We start from the raw sequence: 18,848 nt of genomic DNA on the forward strand, positions 1-18,848 counted from the left end.
ATTCATTACATATTTGGAAAAACTGCAAAAACAGCTCAACTCCAACAATCAACAAACAAACCACAACACCAAGAGGACGACTGGTTTGACTTGGACTGTAAAATTATGAGAAAAGAACCGAAAAAGTTATCAAATCAAAACATAGAGACCCAAACAATGTGGATTTACACCTTCATTACTGTGAAACTCTAAAGCAACACAAGCATATACTCAGAACCAAAAAGGAACAATATACCCGCAAAAAACGGACATTAACTGAAGAGTCCATAAACACAAACAATTTCTGGGAAAACTAAAAAACTCAGTAAAGACAAACCAGAAGAACTGGCCACACAAAGTGCAGACATATGGATTAACCATTTTAAAACGTTGTACGAAACAATACCATTAAGTACAAATTCTGATCAAAATCATATCCAAGAAAATGACATGAACTTGAATTGGCTATAAAAGAGAATCAGAACCCACTGGACTCTGCCATAACTGAGCAGGAGCTGAAGGAAAGACTTCACACTCTCAAACCAAATAAATCCAGCAGGCCTGGTGCTGTCCTACATGACATGCTGAAACACTGCAGTAAAACAGTCCACTTGGCTCTCCTCAGATTGTTTAATTTGGTTCTGAGTGTAGGTTTCTTCCCTGATATCTGGAATCATGGACTCATTACCCCCATTTATAAAAAAGGTGATAAATTCCACCCCAACAACTAGCGAGGCATTTGTGTGAACAGTAAACTGGGGAAGGTTCTTTGTAGCATTATTAATGCACGACTTATAGACTTCCTTACTCAACACAATGTCTTGAGTAAAAGTCAAATTGGACTCCTTCCAAACTGCAGAACGTCGGACCACATTTACACCCTACACACCCTAACTGACAAACGTACATGTTAACCAAAAAAATGAAAACATATATGCCTGCTGTATAGATATCCAAAAGGCTTTTGATTCAATATGGCACGAAGGTCTTTTTTTATAAAGTTATTGAAAGTGGTGTAGGGGGTAAAACATACAACATAATTAAATCAATGTATACAGACAATAAATGCAGCATCAAAATTGGCCACAAGAGAACACATTAATTCACCCAGAGACGCGGGGTAAGACAAGGTTGCAACTTAAGCCCAACTCCATTGAACATATATGTTAATGAACTGGCCACTAAGTTGGAGCAATCTGCAGCACCTGGTTTTATCCTCTATGACACAGAAATCAAACTCCTGCTCTACGCAGATGACCAGGTCCTGGTGTTGCCCACTGTCCAAGGGCTACAGCAGAACTTGAATCTGCTGGAACAGCTATGAGCAAAGAAGAGTCCCCTCTGCCAGCTGGTCCTGATGTTTAGTTCAGTCAACAATACAGACAACCCACAGCCTCAAGACTTAGTTCACTCAACAATACTGACAACCCACATCCTCAAGACTTAGTTCACTCAACAATACTGACAACCCACAGCCTCAAGACTTAGTTCACTCAACAACACTGGCAACCCACAGCCTCAATACTTAGTTCACTCAACAATACTGACAACCCACAGCCTGAAGTCTTAGTTCACTCAACAATACTGACCGCCCACAGCCTCAAGACTTAGTTCACTCAACAATACTGACAACCCACTGCCTCAAGACTTAGTTCACTCAACAACACTGGCAACCCACAGCCTCAAGACTTAGTTCACTCAACAATATTGACCGCCCACAGCCTCAAGACTTAGTTCACTCAACAATACTGACAACCCACATCCTCAAGACTTAGTTCACTCAACAATACTGACAACCCACAGCCTCAAGACTTAGTTCACTCAACAACACTGGCAACCCACAGCCTCAATACTTAGTTCACTCAACAATACTGACAACCCACAGCCTGAAGTCTTAGTTCACTCAACAATATTGACCGCCCACAGCCTCAAGACTTAGTTCACTCAACAATACTGACAACCCACTGCCTCAAGACTTAGTTCACTCAACAACACTGGCAACCCACAGCCTCAAGACTTAGTTCACTCAACAATATTGACCGCCCACAGCCTCAAGACTTAGTTCACTCAACAATACTGACAACACACAGCCTCAACACTTAGTTCACTCAACAATACTGACAACCCACAGCCTCAAGACTTAGGTCACTCAACAATACTGACAACCCATAGCCTCAAGACTTAGTTCACTCAACAATACTGACAACCCACAGCTTCAAGACTTAGGTCACTCAACAATACAAACAACCCACAGCCTCAATACTTAGTTCACTCAACAACACTGGCAAACCACAGCCTCAAGACTTAGTTCACTCAACAACACTGACAACCCACAGCCTCAAGACCAACACACTGATACAAAACCACTTAGAGTCAACCAAATGATAACACATTTAAACAATACTGCCACCCACAGCCTCAAGACCAACACACTGATACAAAACCACTTAGAGTCAACCAAATGATAACACATCAAAAACAACATGACATCACCTACTGGAACACTTAAAGACAAACACAGAGCAACATGCAGTGCTATCTGGCCCTAAACAGACAGTACACACTGGCAGATTATCTGACCAGGCTAACTGACACAACATTGAGAACCACCTTGACAAAGTACAGACTCAGTGAGCACAGCCTGGCCATTGAAAATGGTGGCTACCTGTTGATGATCGGCTGTGTCAACACTGCTCTCTGAGGGAGGTGGAGACAGAGCTGCACCTCACAACCACATGTGAACAATAGATACACATCAGAAAAATCTACTTCCCTCAATTCAACCACTTCTGCCCAATTTTACTCCACCTTCCTGATGCAGAAACACTCAAACTACTCTTGGGGGAAAGAGCAGAGTGCGCTACACTTGCGGCACAGTTCCTTTCTGCCTGCTGCAGTCTGAGGGACAGTGAGTGATGGAACACAACCACAACACCACAACACACCTATTTACTCACACACACACACACACACACACACACACCATACATCTATTACTGTACTGATGTTATACTATATATATACATACACATACACATACATATATATCTACATATACATAGTGTATCATTCATTATTTTATTTGTATTATTATTATAAATGTCACTAATGTTAATATTATAATATTACTTACACACACACACACACACTCACACACACACACACAAACACACAAATCTATACTTGTGGGGCCCCCCATTGACTACATTCATTTCCTAGCCCTTAACCCTAACCTTAACCACACAAACTACATGCCTAACCCTAACCCTTACCCTAACCTTAACCTAACCCTAATTCTAACCATAACCCTAAAACCAAGTCTTAACCCTAAAACAGACCCTTTCCTTGTGGGGCCCCATAAAATGGCCCCACATGGTAGGTGGTTTCTGGTTTTTCTATCCTAATGGGGACATTTGGTCCCCATTAGGATAGAAAAACATGGTACACCCATATACACACACAGACACAAGACACACATACACCGATTACTGTACTAATGTTACACTGTGTGTATGTATGTATGTATGTGTATATATACACTACCGTTCAAAAGTTTGGGATCACCCAAACAATTTTGTGTTTTCCATGAAAAGTCAAACTTATTCACCACCATATGTTGTGAAATGAATAGAAAATAGAGTCAAGACATTGACAAGGTTAGAAATAATGATTTGTATTTGAAATAAGATTTTTTTTACATCAAACTTTCCTTTCGTCAAAGAATCCTCCATTTGCAGCAATTACAGCATTGCAGACCTTTGGCATTCTAGCTGTTAATTTGTTGAGGTAATCTGGAGAAATTGCACCCCACGCTTCCAGAAGCAGCTCCCACAAGTTGGATTGGTTGGATGGGCACTTCTTGCGTACCATACGGTCAAGCTGCTCCCACAACAGCTCAATGGGGTTCAGATCTGGTGACTGCGCTGGCCACTCCATTACCGATAGAATACCAGCTGCCTGCTTCTGCTCTAAATAGTTCTTGCACAATTTGGAGGTGTGTTTAGGGTCATTGTCCTGTTGTAGGATGAAATTGGCTCCAATCAAGCGCTGTCCACTGGGTATGGCATGGCGTTGCAAAATGGAGTGATAGCCTTCCTTATTCAGAATCCCTTTTACCCTGTACAAATCTCCCACCTTAACAGCACCAAAGCAACCCCAGACCATCACATTACCTCCACCATGCTTAACAGATGGCGTCAGGCATTCTTCCAGCATCTTTTCATTTGTTCTGCGTCTCACAAACGTTCTTCTTTGTGATCCAGACACCTCAAACTTGGATTCATCCGTCCACAACACTTTTTTCCAGTCTTCCTCTGTCCAATGTCTGTGTTCTTTTGCCCATCTTAATCTTTTTCTTTTATTGGTCAGTCTCAGATATGGCTTTTTCTTTGCCACTCTGCCCTGAAGCCCAGAATCCCGCAGCCGCCTCTTCACTGTAGATGTTGACATTGGTGTTTTGCGGGCACTATTTAATGAAGATGCCAGTTGGGGACCTGTGAGGCGTCTGTTTCTCAAACTAGAGACTCTAATGTACTTATCTTCTTGCTCAGTTGTGCAACGCGGCCTCCCACTTCTTTTTCTACTCTGGTTAGAGCCTGTTTGTGCTGTCCTCTGAAGGGAGTAGTACACACCGGTGTAGGAAATCTTCAATTTCTTAGCAATTTCTCGCATGGAATAGCCTTCATTTCTAAGAACAAGAATAGACTGTCGAGTTTCAGATGAAAGTTCTCTTTTTCTGGCCATTTTGAGCGTTTGATTGACCCCACAAATGTGATGCTCCAGAAACTCAATCTGCTCAAAGGAAGGTCAGTTTTGTAGCTTCTGTAACGAGCTAAACTGTTTTCAGATGTGTGAACATGATTGCACAAGGGTTTTCTAATCATCAATTAGCCTTCTGAGCCAATGAGCAAGCACATTGTACCATTAGAACACTGGAGTGATAGCTGCTTGAAATGGGCCTCTATACACCTATGTAGATATTGCACCAAAAACCAGACATTTGCAGCTAGAATAGTCATTTACCACATTAGCAATGTATAGAGTGTATTTCTTTAAAGTTAAGACTAGTTTAAAGTTATCTTCATTGAAAAGTACAGTGCTTTTCCTTCAAAAATATGGACATTTCAATGTGATCCCAAACTTTTGAACGGTAGTGTATATATACATATATATATACTTTATTTTTATTATAAATGTAACTAATATTAATGTTATAGTATTTACACACACACACACGCACACATACAAATCCATCTGTTAGTGTGTTAATGTTCATTTACTGTGCAGATCTTTAATGTTAATTATCACCACTTATTGTTATTTCTACTTTGTTTTTCAGTGTACACACATTTTAATGTATCAAAAGCTTTGGACACACACGAGAACAACCTTTCATGCCAATAAAGCCACCTGAACTGAGAGAGATAGTGAGAGAGAGACCAGATAGGTACAAGGAGAGAGAGAGCGAGAGAGAGAGAGAGAGAGAGAGAGAGAGAGAGAGAGAGAGAGAGAGAGAGAGAGAGAAAGAGAGGGAGAGAGAAAGAGACCAGATAGGTACAGGGAGAGAGAGAGAGAGAAAGAGAGCGAGAGAGAGAGAGAGAAAGACAGAGAGAGAGACCAGATAGGTACAGGGAGAGAGAGAGCAAGAGAGAGAGAGAGTTGCTGTTATTATTATAATCATTATGTTGAGTTGTTGTTGTTTTACATGCTTTGGCAATATGTACACAAACGTATGTCATGCCAATAAAGCACATATTGAATTGAATTGAATTGAGAGAGAGAGAGCGAGCGAGAGTGAGAGACAGAGAGACCAGATAGGTACAGGGAGGGAGAGAGAGAGAGAGAGAGAGAGAGAGAGAGAGAGAGAGAGAGAGAGAGAGAGAGAGAGAGAGAGAGAGAGAGAGAGAGAGAGAGAGAGGGGCTGTGTCTCATTGTGGTCAAGGAGTGGTGCAGACACAGCTCCACTTCTTGACCACATGTGACAAACACAAACATATCAGAAGAGAATACCACCCCAAGTTCACACAAATAACACAAACACAAATACATGTTGACTCTGCCCAGGCAGCCCCCTACGTATTAGGTGAGACAGCCCAAGGTTCATGGTGGCAGCAAAGTGTGTAGCAGCTGCCACAAAGTGAGGCACAGTGAGGGACTAAAATCACTTCATTAATACATGTCTGTCTGTTTGTGTGTTTGTTTGTTTTGTCTTATCTTGTTTGTATTGTTTGTTATGACATTAAATATTGTGTATTGTATGTTATTAATGCTTTGGCAATATGAGAATGTTGTCATGCCAATAAAGCACATTTGAATTTGAATTTGAAAGAGAGAGAGAGAGAGAGAGAGAACCAATGTAGCGGATTTGGGGGGGCAACCACAGGAACTGCCGCAGCTGGGACACGAACCCTTATCTCCCACACCACGGGAGACATCGCTAACTGCTCAACTAAAGGGTCCGACCCCTTAGCCAAGGGCTACCAAGCCTATTCATCCGTGATCGTTACATTGCCCCCTTCCTTCGAGATTCGCGTCCCCGCAAATCGCCACAGCCAGGATGCAAACCTGGGGCTCCCACACCGCAAGCGACATCGTTAACCGCTTGACTAAAGGGTCCGACCAGTTAGCCAAGGGCTAACGTGTCTACTTATCCATCCACGTTACACTACCCCCCTCCTTTGGGAAGCGTGTCCGTGCGTATCCCACTTCTGACACCAATGTAGCGAATTCGGGGGGGCAACTGCAGGAACCGCCGCAGCCAGGACGCGAACCCGTATCTCCCGCACCACGGGGGGAATCGCTAACTGCTCAACTGTACACGCTTAACGGCAGGATTAGAGGAGACTCTTTGGGAAGGTTCACATGTTGTTCAGGTCTTGGAGCTAGTGTAGTTGACTATGCAATAACTGACATGGACCCCACCTCCTTCAACGCATTCACTGTCAGACAACAAACTCCTCTTTCTGACCATAACCAAATTATGATTTTCTTCAAAACTATTAACCTGACTCAAATGCCTATAGAGGAGCCCAGCAAGCTGTTCAAAATCAATAAGACCTACAGATGGGCTCCAGACAGTGCAGAAAAATGTATCAATATCCTACACTCATTCAAATTACTTAATATGATTACTAACTTCATTAACAAACCGTTTGAAACTAATAAGGACAATACCAACCAAGCTGTCAATGAAATCAATTACATCTTTCAGACGGCAGCAAATATGGTCCTACCAAGGACCAACAACAACAAAAAGAAACAACCTAAAAATGAAAAATGGTTTGACAACGATTGTAAAAATATAAGAAAGGAACTGCGTAAACTGTCAAACCTGAAACACTACCAACCTCGAGATATGGATATAAGAAAGAAATATAGCGAAAAATTAAAACTATATAAACACACATTAAGAATGAAAAAACAAAGCCATGTAGATAGAACCCTACAGGAAATAGAACATTCCCTGAATCAAAACCAATTCTGGGAAATGTGGAATAATTTGAGCTCTACAAATCCACAAGACCTGCGTATCCAAAATGGAGAAATTTGGAAAAATCATTTTGAACATATCTATTCGGAAATCCAACAAGAACACTCAAATTCCAATTACAATCCGATCAAACAGAAATCACAGTTGCGCGAACGCACTATAAAAGACAACCAAAACCCACTGGATTTTCCAATAACACAAGAAGAATTGGAGCAGAAGCTCAAATCCTTAAAACCCAATAAAGCTTGTTGCCTTGACAGCACCAGAGGCAAGATGCTTAAAAACAGCACACCTGAGCTGCAAAGGGCAGTACTCAAATTATTCAACATCGTTGTAAGTTCGGGATATTTTCCTGATACCTGGAGCAAAGGGCTTATAACGCCTATTCATAAAAATGGAGACAAATTGGATCCTAATAATTTCAGAGGCATTTGTGTGAGCAGTAGTCTGGGGAAGGTGTTTAATAGCATTTTGAACAATCGAATTCTAACCCTCCTTAACGAACACAATGTCCTGAGCAAAGGTCAAACTGGCTTCCTCCCAAATCACTGGACTACGGACCATATTTACACCCTACACACCCTCATAAATGAAAATGTGAATCAAACCAAAAATGGAAAAATATTTGCTTGTTTTATTGACTTCAAAAAAGCTTTCGACTCTATTTGGCATGAAGGACTATACTATAAACTTTTACAAAGTAGTGTAGGGGGTAAAGTATATGACATAATAAAGTCAATGTATTCGGACAACAAATGTGCAGTTAAGCTTGGAGACAAAGACACTGAGTTCTTCACTCAGAATAGAGGGGTGGGACAGGGCTGTGAACTTAGCCCAACACTGTTCAGTATATATATTGATGAACTGGCAGCACAGCTGGAACAGTCTGCAGCCCCAGGTCTCCCCCTGTATGACATGGAAGTAAAGTTTTTGCTTTATGCAGATGTAGATCATCTGCATAAAGCAGTTGTCACCAACCAAAAGTGGGCTACAACAACTACTACACCTGCTTGAGGACTATTGCCAGCACTGGGCCCTGGCAATAAATCCAAAAAAGACAAAAGTAATGATCTTCCAGAAGAAGCCCAGATGTCAGGAAAATAGATACCAGTTGACTCTAGGTAGCATCACCTCAGAGCATACGATGCAGTATACTTACCTTGGTCTAATTATTACAGCATTGGGGAGTTTCAGTAGGGCAGTGAATAAGCTAAAACAAAAAGCTGGCAGAGCTCTATATGCAATTAAAAATAAATTCTTTAATATTGAAAAACCAATCTACATCTGGTGCAAACTGTTTGATAGTGTAATTCTGCCCATTGCGCTATATGGAAGTGAAGTATGGGGTCCACTCAGTCTTTCCAGCTACACTAGATGGGACAAGCATGCAGCAGAAACCCTACATGCTGAATTCTGTAGAATGATTCTGAAAATATAAAGGAAAACACCCAACAACGCATGTAGGGCAGAATTAGGCCGGTTTCCATTATTGATACATGTACAAAAAAGATCTCTGCATTTCTGGATGGACTTAAATACAAGCCCAACAAATACATTGCACTTCAAAGCTCTGAAAACCCAAGAACTGTACCCCGAAAAAAGTCCCCTGAAGCAGCTGGTTCTGAGACTCACTAACCCTTTAACAAATACTAAGACCAACCAACCTTAGGCCAGCACTGCATTCCAAACAAACATGAGGATAAATCAGCTATAAAACAAACCAACATGAGGATAAATCAGCTATAAAACAAACCAACATGAGGATAAATCAGACGATAAAACAAACCAACATGAGGATAAATCAGCTATAAAACAAACCACCATGAGGATAAATCAGACTATAAAACAAACCAACATGAGGATAAATCAGCTATAAAACAAACCAACATGAGGATAAATCAGCTATAAAACAAACCAACATGAGGATAAATCAGCTATAAAAAAACAAACATGAGGATAAATCAGACTATAAAACAAACCAACATGAGGATAAATCAGACTATAAAACAAACCAACATGAGGATAAATCAGACTATAAAACAAACCAACATGAGGATAAATCAGCTATAAAACAAATAAACATGAGGATAAATCAGCTATAAAACAAACAAACATGAGGATAAATCAGACTATAAAACAAACCAACATGAGGATAAATCAGACTATAAAACAAACCAACATGAGGATAAATCAGCTATAAAACAAACCAACATGAGGATAAATCAGCTATAAAACAAACCAACATGAGGATAAATCAGCTATAAAACAAACCAACATGAGGATAAATCAGATTATAAAACAAACCAACATGAGGATAAATCAGCTATAAAACAAACCAACATGAGGATAAATCAGATTATAAAACAAACCAACATGAGGATAAATCAGCTATAAAACAAACCAACATGAGGATAAATCAGATTATAAAACAAACCAACATGAGGATAAATCAGCTATAAAACAAACCAACATGAGGATAAATCAGCTATAAAACAAACCAACATGAGGATAAATCAGCTATAAAACAAACCAACATGAGGATAAATCAGACTATAAAACAAACCAACATGAGGATAAATCAGCTATAAAACAAACCAACATGAGGATAAATCAGCTATAAAACAAACCAACATGAGGATAAATCAGCTATAAAACAAACCAACATGAGGATAAATCAGCTATAAAACAAACCAACATGAGGATAAATCAGCTATAAAACAAACCAACATGAGGATAAATCAGATTATAAAACAAACCAACATGAGGATAAATCAGCTATAAAACAAACCAACATGAGGATAAATCAGATTATAAAACAAACCAACATGAGGATAAATCAGCTATAAAACAAACCAACATGAGGATAAATCAGCTATAAAACAAACCAACATGAGGATAAATCAGACTATAAAACAAACCAACATGAGGATAAATCAGCTATAAAACAAAGCAAGAACAATTATCTGAAACACTGGAACGCTGAAATCAAAACTCAAAACAAACTAGAAGTCTATCGGGCCCTAAAAACAAACTATGATATGGAAGAACATCTCTTAACTGTCAGAGACAGGAAGCAGCGACAGACCCTCACCAAATACAGGCTCAATGACCACAGTCTGGCCATTGAAATGGGGAGACACAAAAGACGTGGTTGCCAAAAGAGCATCGAACATGTGGTCAGTGCATGACAGATGAGGTGGAGACAGAGGGGCACTTCCTCCTTTAATGTGACACATGTAAAAAACAGTGCCGGGCTTTTGTCCAGGAGCTGGAACATGTGATTCCAGAGTAGCAGGAAATGGAGGATGCAGGTAAGCTGCGGGTGGTCCTGGGAGGGGGGCCAGCGGCGAGCATTGCAGCAAGATTTATATTTTCCTGCCACAACCTGAGAGACAGTGGGTGATGATACCTATTGCTACTGTTGTTGTTTGATATCATAATCATTGTTGTTGTTGCTGTTATTATTGTAATCATTGTTGTGTTGTTGTTGTTTTACATGCTTTGGCAATATGTACACAAACGTATGTCATGCCATAAAGCACATATTGAATTGAATTGACAGAGAGAGCGAGAGAGAGACAGAGAGAGACAGAGAGAGAGAGAGAGAGAGAGAGAGAGAGAGAGAGAGAGAGAGAGAGAGAGAGAGAGCAGACAGGGAGTCCACCTGAGTTATGATGTTAGCTGTTTTGGTAGTTAAGATGGGAATTATGTAGACCAATCTGTAGTAGTGTGCTGTGTGTGTGTGTGTGTGTGTGTGTGTGTGCGTGTGCGTGTGCGTGTGTTACATTAACTGACCTTGGGTTCCTGTTATTGAGACTGAGGGCGATCTCATTCACAGCATGAGGGTGAGACATGACCATATTGAAACCATACTGAGGAGAGAGAAGATGGACAGACAGACAGTAATCAATAATGAAAACAGTCCATGATGCAGACGGATGCTTTGAACAACAGAGTTATACATTTAATTTCCTACTTCCTCTCCCACTCAACTATGTATGTATGTATGTATGTATGTATGTATGTATGTATGTATGTATGTATGTATGTATGTACATTTGTTTGTATGTACATATGTACATTTGTATGTATCTATGTATGCATGTATGTACGCATATTTGTATGCATGCATGCATGCATGCATGTACGTACGTATGTACATTTGTATGTATGTACATACATTTGTATGTATGTCATATATTTGTATGTGTGTATGTATATTTGTATGTATGTATATTTGTATGTATGTATGTACGTACGTATGTACATTTGTATGTATGTATGTATGTATGTATGTATGTATGTATGTATGTACATTTGTATGTATGTATATTTGTATGCAAGTATGTATTTATGTATGTCTGTATGCACGTACGTACATACACACGTACATATATACATATATGTGTGTATATGTATATATGTACATAATTATGTATGTATGTATGTATGTATGTACGTAAGTACGTACGTACATTTGTATATATGCACGTATGTGTGTATGTATGTGTGTGTGTGTGTGTATGTATGTATGTATGTATGTATGTGTGTGTGTGTGTGTGTGTGTATATAAGTATGTATGTATGTATGTATGTATGTACGTAAGTACGTACGTACATTTGTATATATGCACGTATGTGTGTATGTATGTGTGTGTGTGTGTGTATGTATGTATGTATGTATGTATGTATGTGTGTGTGTGTGTATGTATATAAGTATGTATGTATGTATGTATGTATGTATGTATGTATGTATGTATGTACGTAAGTACGTACGTACATTTGTATATATGCACGTATGTGTGTATGTATGTGTGTGTGTGTGTGTGTGTGTGTGTATGTATGTATGTATGTATGTATTATGTAGGTACATTTGTATGTATGTATGTATGTATGTATGTACACTATACAGTGTTTTTTCTTCATGTAATACTTTGATCGTCCTGACTCCAGTGAGGTACTAAGCATCTTGATTATACTGATGGTTGTTTTTCTTCATGTAATAGTTTGATTGTCCTGACTCCAGTGAGGTACTAAGCATCTTGATTATACTGATGGTTGTATTTCTTCATGTAATACCTTTGATCATCCTGACTCCAGTGAGGTACTAAGCATCTTGATTATACTGATGGTTGTTTTTCTTCATGTAATAGTTTGATTGTCCTGACTCCAGTGAGGTACTAAGCATCTTGATTATACTGATGGTTGCTTTTCTTCATGTAATAGTTTGATCGTCCTGACTCCAGTGAGGTACTAAGCATCTTGATTATACTGATGGTTGTTTTTCTTCATGCAATACCTTTGATCATCCTGACTCCAGTGAGGTACTACGCACCTTGATTATATTGATGGTGGTTTTTCTTCATGTAATAATTTGATTGTCCTGACTCCAGTGAGGTACTAAGCATCTTGATTATACTGATGGTTGTTTTTCTTCATGTAATACCTTTGACCGTCCTGACTCCTGTGAGGTACTAAGCATCATTGACAAGCTGAAACCATCAGCGGCAGGACATGGTGAAGTCAGAACTACCCTTGTGAAAGAGGTAAAATCCTCCATCACTGATCCATTAACCTTCATTTATTCGATCTCTTTAGAAACTGGTTTTGTCCCCAGTGACCTTAAGGTTGCAAAAGTCATGCCCATTTTCAAATCAGACGAGTCAAGCTCTTTTACCAACTACCACCCAATTTCTATATTACCCTGTTTTTCAAAAAGTCTTGAAACACTAGTCTATAAAAGAATCCTCCAACATATGAATTCAAATAACACACTATACAACCATCAATACGGCTTCCACAAAACCCACTCTGCATACATGGCTCTGTTAGAACTTACTGACAAAACCTCCACTGCATTAGATGATAGGAATCTTCCTAGACCTCGTGAAAGCTTTCCACACTGTGAACCATGATATATTACTATCAAAACTGTCTATACAGGGTTTTCAAGGAAACGTCTTCAACTGGATAAAAAATTATGTGATTGACAGACAACAAATTGTCTCTGTTAAAAACGGAGTCTAATAGAGCCGTACTGTCTTGTGGAGTGGTTCAAGGATTGATTCTTGGTCCACCATTATTTTTTATTTATATCAATGATCTTGCTACCATATCAAGTTCCATTTTCTCCATTTTATTTGCAGATGACACAAATCCTGTACTTTCCCATAAACACTGTAAAACCCTCATGCCCAGGGACCCGTCCTCACCTCTATTTTGTAAACTTAAAATACTAACTATCTTTGATATTAACATCCTGCTAACATGTATCTTCATTTACAAGGCGAAATATCAAGGCTACATCCTAGCAGACCACTTCCAACATCCTACCAGACCACTTCCAACGATATGTTTGCAAAAATTCCAATTTTCATTCTTATTCAACAAGACAAGCAAATCATTTGCATGTTCCCCGTTGTCACGCCACAAGAGGGCAGCATTCTATGAAATACAGAGGTGTTTTATTGTGGAATGCCCATTTACATCTACTAGGCAGCTCACCCTCCCTACCGGGCTTTAAAAGGAAATGAAAAGAGAAATTGTGTGCTCAGGTGGGTAATTAGATGCTAGGCATCAGCATTGCAACTATGCGTCTGCTGTTTCTTCCTCTTTTACTTTATCTTAATTTTTTACTTTTATTTGGCTTGTGTGTTTGTTTTATTTTTTTATTTATGTATTCTGTATTTATTATTTTTTGTCATGATTAACATTTACTGATATGGTGAGGCTTCATTATAAGCCCTCCTCGGGTTTCTTTCCTCCCCAGCACATCCTTTTTTTCTCTCTTTCCTTGTGAAAGATGTATTTATGTACTTGATTGTTGTGTTTTTGTGCAAACCAATAAATCAAATCAAATCAAATCAAATCAAAATTATGCCATCCCATTCTAAATCCATAGGCATTAATATGGAGTTGGTCCCCCCCTTTGCAGCTATAACAGCTTCCACTCTTTTCGGAAGGTTTTCCACAAGGTTTTGGAGTGTGTCTGTGGGAATTTTTGCCCATTCATCCAGAAGAGCATTTGTGAGGTCAGGCACTGATGTTGGACGAGAACACCTGGCTCACAATCTTCGTTCTAGTTCATCCCAAAGGTGTTCGATGCGGTGAGGTCAGGGCTCTGTGCGGACCAGTCAAGTTCTTCCACACCAAACTCACCCAACCATGCATGTCTTGACGGACCTTGCTTTGTGCACTGGGGCACAGTCATGCTGGAACAGAAAAGGGCCCTCCCCAAACTGTTCCCACAAAGTTGGACGCATAGAATTGTCCAAAATGTCTTAGTATGCTGAAGCATTAAGTTTTCCCTTCACTGGAAGTAAGGGGCCTGGCTCCAACCCCTGAAAAACAGCCCCATACCATTATCCCTCCTCCACCAAACTGTACAGTTGGCACAATGCAGTCAGGCAGGTAATGTTTTCCTGGTATCCACCAAACCCAGACTGGTCCATCAGACTGCCAGACAGAGAAGCGTGATTCATCACTCCACAGAACACATTTCCACTGCTCCAGAGTCCAGTGGCAGCGTGCTTTACACCACTCCATCTGACACTTGGCATTGTGCTTGGTGATGTAAGGCTTGCATGCAGCTGCTCGGCCATGGAAACCCATTCCATGAAGCTCCCGGTGCACAGTTTTTGTGCTGATGTTAATGCCAGAGGATGTTTGGAACTCTGCAGTTACTGAGTCAACAAAGCGTTGGTGATTTTTATGCACTATACACCTCAGCACTGCTGTGTGACTTTACGTGGTCTGCCACTTCGTGGCTGAGTTGCTGTTGTCCCTAAACGCTTCCACTTTTCAATAATACCACTTACAGTTGACTGTGGAATATCCAGCAGGGAAGAAATTTCACGAACTGACTTGTTGCAAAGGTGGCATCCTATGACAGTACTACGCTTGAATTCACTGAGCTCTTCAGAACGACCCATTCTTTCACACATGTTTGTAAATGCAGACTGCATGGGGCTAGCTGCTGGATTTATACACCGGTGGCAATGTGTCTGAATGAAACACCTGGATTCAGTGATTAACAGGTGTGTCCCAATACTTTTTTACATATAGTGTATGTAGGTATGTATGGAAGGTGGCAAGTATTGGGCCAGATGTCCTACTTGCCAAAAGGAATGCGAAGCGGTGCAGTGGCCTCTCGCTTCCTGGTGTAGTGATCACCGTGGCTCCATCACTTAGCTTGTTAGGTAGGACCTTGCACATGGTTTCCTGTTACATATGCAAGCATATGGCCGCTCCTACTTAACTGTGACCACAGCAGCACCTTCCTGTGGTACTTCCTGTTATTACATGAAAAACTTCTACAATGGCCTGAAAGAAGTCCACAGTCCTTCCATCGCTGGCTCACCCCCGCTCCTCAGCGCAGACGGGACAACACTAATCACAGACAAAGGGGAAGTTCTTGAAAGATGGGCTGAACACTTCAGCAATGTTTTGAATCGCCCTTCTACCATCAACTATGAAGCCATCGATCGACTACCCCAAATTCCATCTGATGAGACGCTGAGCACCCTTCCAACAATGGAGGAGACGCTTCATGCAATCGGACAGTTGTTAAGTGGAAAAGCGCCTGGCTCAGACTCCATCCCAGCTGAAATTTATAAAGAAGGAGGGCCTGTGATTGCTAAGAAACTTTAGCAGTTGTTTCATCTCATATGGCAAACTGAAACAGTACCTCTGGACTTTAAAGATGCCTCAATTATCCACCTCTATCAGCGCAAGGGAAATCGCCAATCATGTGAAAGAGTTTTATTAAATCGCCTCAGCGCACACTTCGAGACAGGACGTCTACCTGAGAGTCAATGTGGATTCCGGAAAGAACACGTGACCATAGACATGGTATTTGCTGCCCGCCAGCTTCAAGAAAAATGCCAAGAACAAAATGTTGACCTGTACTCCACTTCTGTCAATCTGACCAAGGCCTTTGATACTGTCTGCAGAGACGGCCTTTGGAGAATCTTGGCAAAATACGGATGTCCAAAAAAGTTCATCACCATCGTACGACAACTACTGGCATGCTAGCCAGAGTCCAAGACAACAGAGCTGCATCTGAGCCGTTCCCTGTCTCTAATGGAGTAAATCAAGGCTGTGTCCTTGCCCCAACCCTGTACAGCCTTATGTTCTCAGCCATGCTGTCAGATGCCTTCAGAGAGGGGAACCTGGCATTGCTGTCAATTATCATTTTGATGGCTCTCTCTTCAACCTTCAGCGGCTTAAAGCAAAAACCTTAGTTAAAACAGCAACCATCAACAATCTTCTGTTTGCCGATGACTGCGCCCTCAACGCTACATCCGAAGCCAACATGCAACATAGTATCAATAAGTTCTCAGAGGGGTCCACGGTGGTGTAGCGGTCTAAGCATCGGCTTTGTGTTGATGCAGTTGCCCACTGGGGACCGGGGTTTGCGCCCCGGTCTCGTCAGATCCAACTATGGCCGGACTCGATGAAGCAGCAATAATTGGCAACGCTGTCTTCGGGAGGGGGGCAGAGTGGGCTTGTGTTCGTCACATGAATGTGTCTCTGTGTGTCAGGAAAAGCAGTGGTTCGGCCTGGATTTGCCTTGTCACGAAAGTGGCGAGGCGTCTCCTTCGAGACTGCTGGCCGGAGAGATGCAGTTGGCAAATGCATGCAGTACAAGGGTGGGTGTTTGAACTAAAATAGCGATTGATTGGCCACTAAAATGGGAGAAAAAGGGAAAAATCAGAAATAAAATTTAGAAAAAAGTTCTCAGAGGCTTGCAACAACTTCGGCCTCACCATCAACATAAAAAAGACTGAAGTACTTCATCAGCCAGCTCCAGGCAAGCCATACAATGTACCCAACATCACCATAAATGGGCATCGATTAAATGCGGCTGACAAATTCACTTATCTGGGCAGCTCTCTCCAGATATGTCACCACTGATGAAGAGATGACTGCACGACTTGCTAAAGCAAGTACTGCTTTTGGCAGACTCCACAAGAATGTGTGGAACAGGAGACGCATCACCCAGGAGACAAAAATTAAAGTGTATCGGGCCATAGTTCTCACCACACTGCTTTACAGCTGCGAAACATGGACAGTTTAAAAACGCCATGCAAAAACACTAAACCACTTTCACACCACAAGCCTCAGAAAACTTCTTGGCATAAAGTGGTAAGACAAGATCCCTGACACAGAGGTCCTCACTCGCTCAAGACTGCCGAGTATACACACCATCCTCATGCAATCACAGCTTCATTGGGTGAGCCACGTAGTTCACATGCCAGACCACCGGCTCCCAGAAAAACTGTTATATGGCGAACTCAAGCAAGGCAAACGCTCCCATGGTGGTCAAAAGAAGCGTTTCAAAGACACCTTGAATGTTTCGTTAAAGGCCTTCACCATCAACTACGACACATGGGAACAGAAAGCTTTGAACAGAGGAGAGTGGCGTGCAGCTGTCCGAAATGGTGCAAACACATATGAGGCTGTCATGATTGCTGCAGCAGAGAGCTGCAGGCAGGTAGGGAAAGACCGTGCCAGCAACCCTCCAACTACTCCCACTAACCCATGCCCACACTGCCAAAGAACATTCAGGATGCAGATTGGACTAACCAGCCATCTTCGCACCCACAGAATTCGGCCCCTACAGGATGACTAGATGGTCCTCATCACTGCAACGGACAAACAACAATGTATGTATGTATGTATGTATGTATGTATGTATGTATGTATGTATGTGTGTGTGTGTGTGTGTGTGTGTGTGTGTGTGTGTGTGTATGTGTGTGTGTGTGTATGTACATATGTACATTTGTATGTATGTATGTATGTGTGTGTGTGTGTATGTACATATGTACATTTGTATGTATGTATGTATGTATGTATGTATGTATGTATGTATGTATGTATGTATGTATGTGTGTGTGTGTGTGTGTGTGTACATATGTACATTTATATGTATGTATGTGTGTAGGTATGTACATATGTACGTTTGTATGTATGTATGTATGTATGTATGTATGCATGTATGCATGTATGTATGTATGTGTGTACATATACGTTTACATGTATGCGTGTATATGTACATATGTATGTTTGTATGTACCTATGTACTTTTATATGCATGTATTATGTATTTATGTATGAGTGTGTATGTATGTATGTATGCATGTACATATGTTTGTGTACGTGTGTGTGTGTGTGTGTGTGTGTGTATGTATGTATGTATGTATGTATGTATGTATGTAGTATGTACATTTATATGTATGTATGTACCCCTGTATGTACTTTTGTATGTATGTATGCATGCATGCATGTATGTATGTATGTGTGTGAGTGTGTATGTATGGATGTATGTTTATATGTATGTATGCATGTATACATATGTGTGTATGTACATATGTATGTAT

General features: G+C 40.8%; 1 protein-coding gene across 2 annotated transcripts in view; it reads right to left on the reverse strand.

Annotated features, from left to right (window-relative positions):
• Positions 1-18,848, reverse strand: part of LOC130131332 (formin-like protein 2) — a 214,405-nt gene that overhangs the window by 147,696 nt on the left and 47,861 nt on the right. For both annotated transcript variants that reach the window (XM_056300987.1, XM_056300986.1), the window contains exon 8: positions 11,264-11,340. In XM_056300987.1, coding sequence (XP_056156962.1) covers positions 11,264-11,340 — 77 coding nt within the window. The remainder of the gene's footprint in view (positions 1-11,263; positions 11,341-18,848) is intronic.

This window comes from Lampris incognitus, chromosome 21, assembly GCF_029633865.1.
Source record: "Lampris incognitus isolate fLamInc1 chromosome 21, fLamInc1.hap2, whole genome shotgun sequence".
Taxonomy (NCBI): domain Eukaryota; kingdom Metazoa; phylum Chordata; class Actinopteri; order Lampriformes; family Lampridae; genus Lampris; species Lampris incognitus.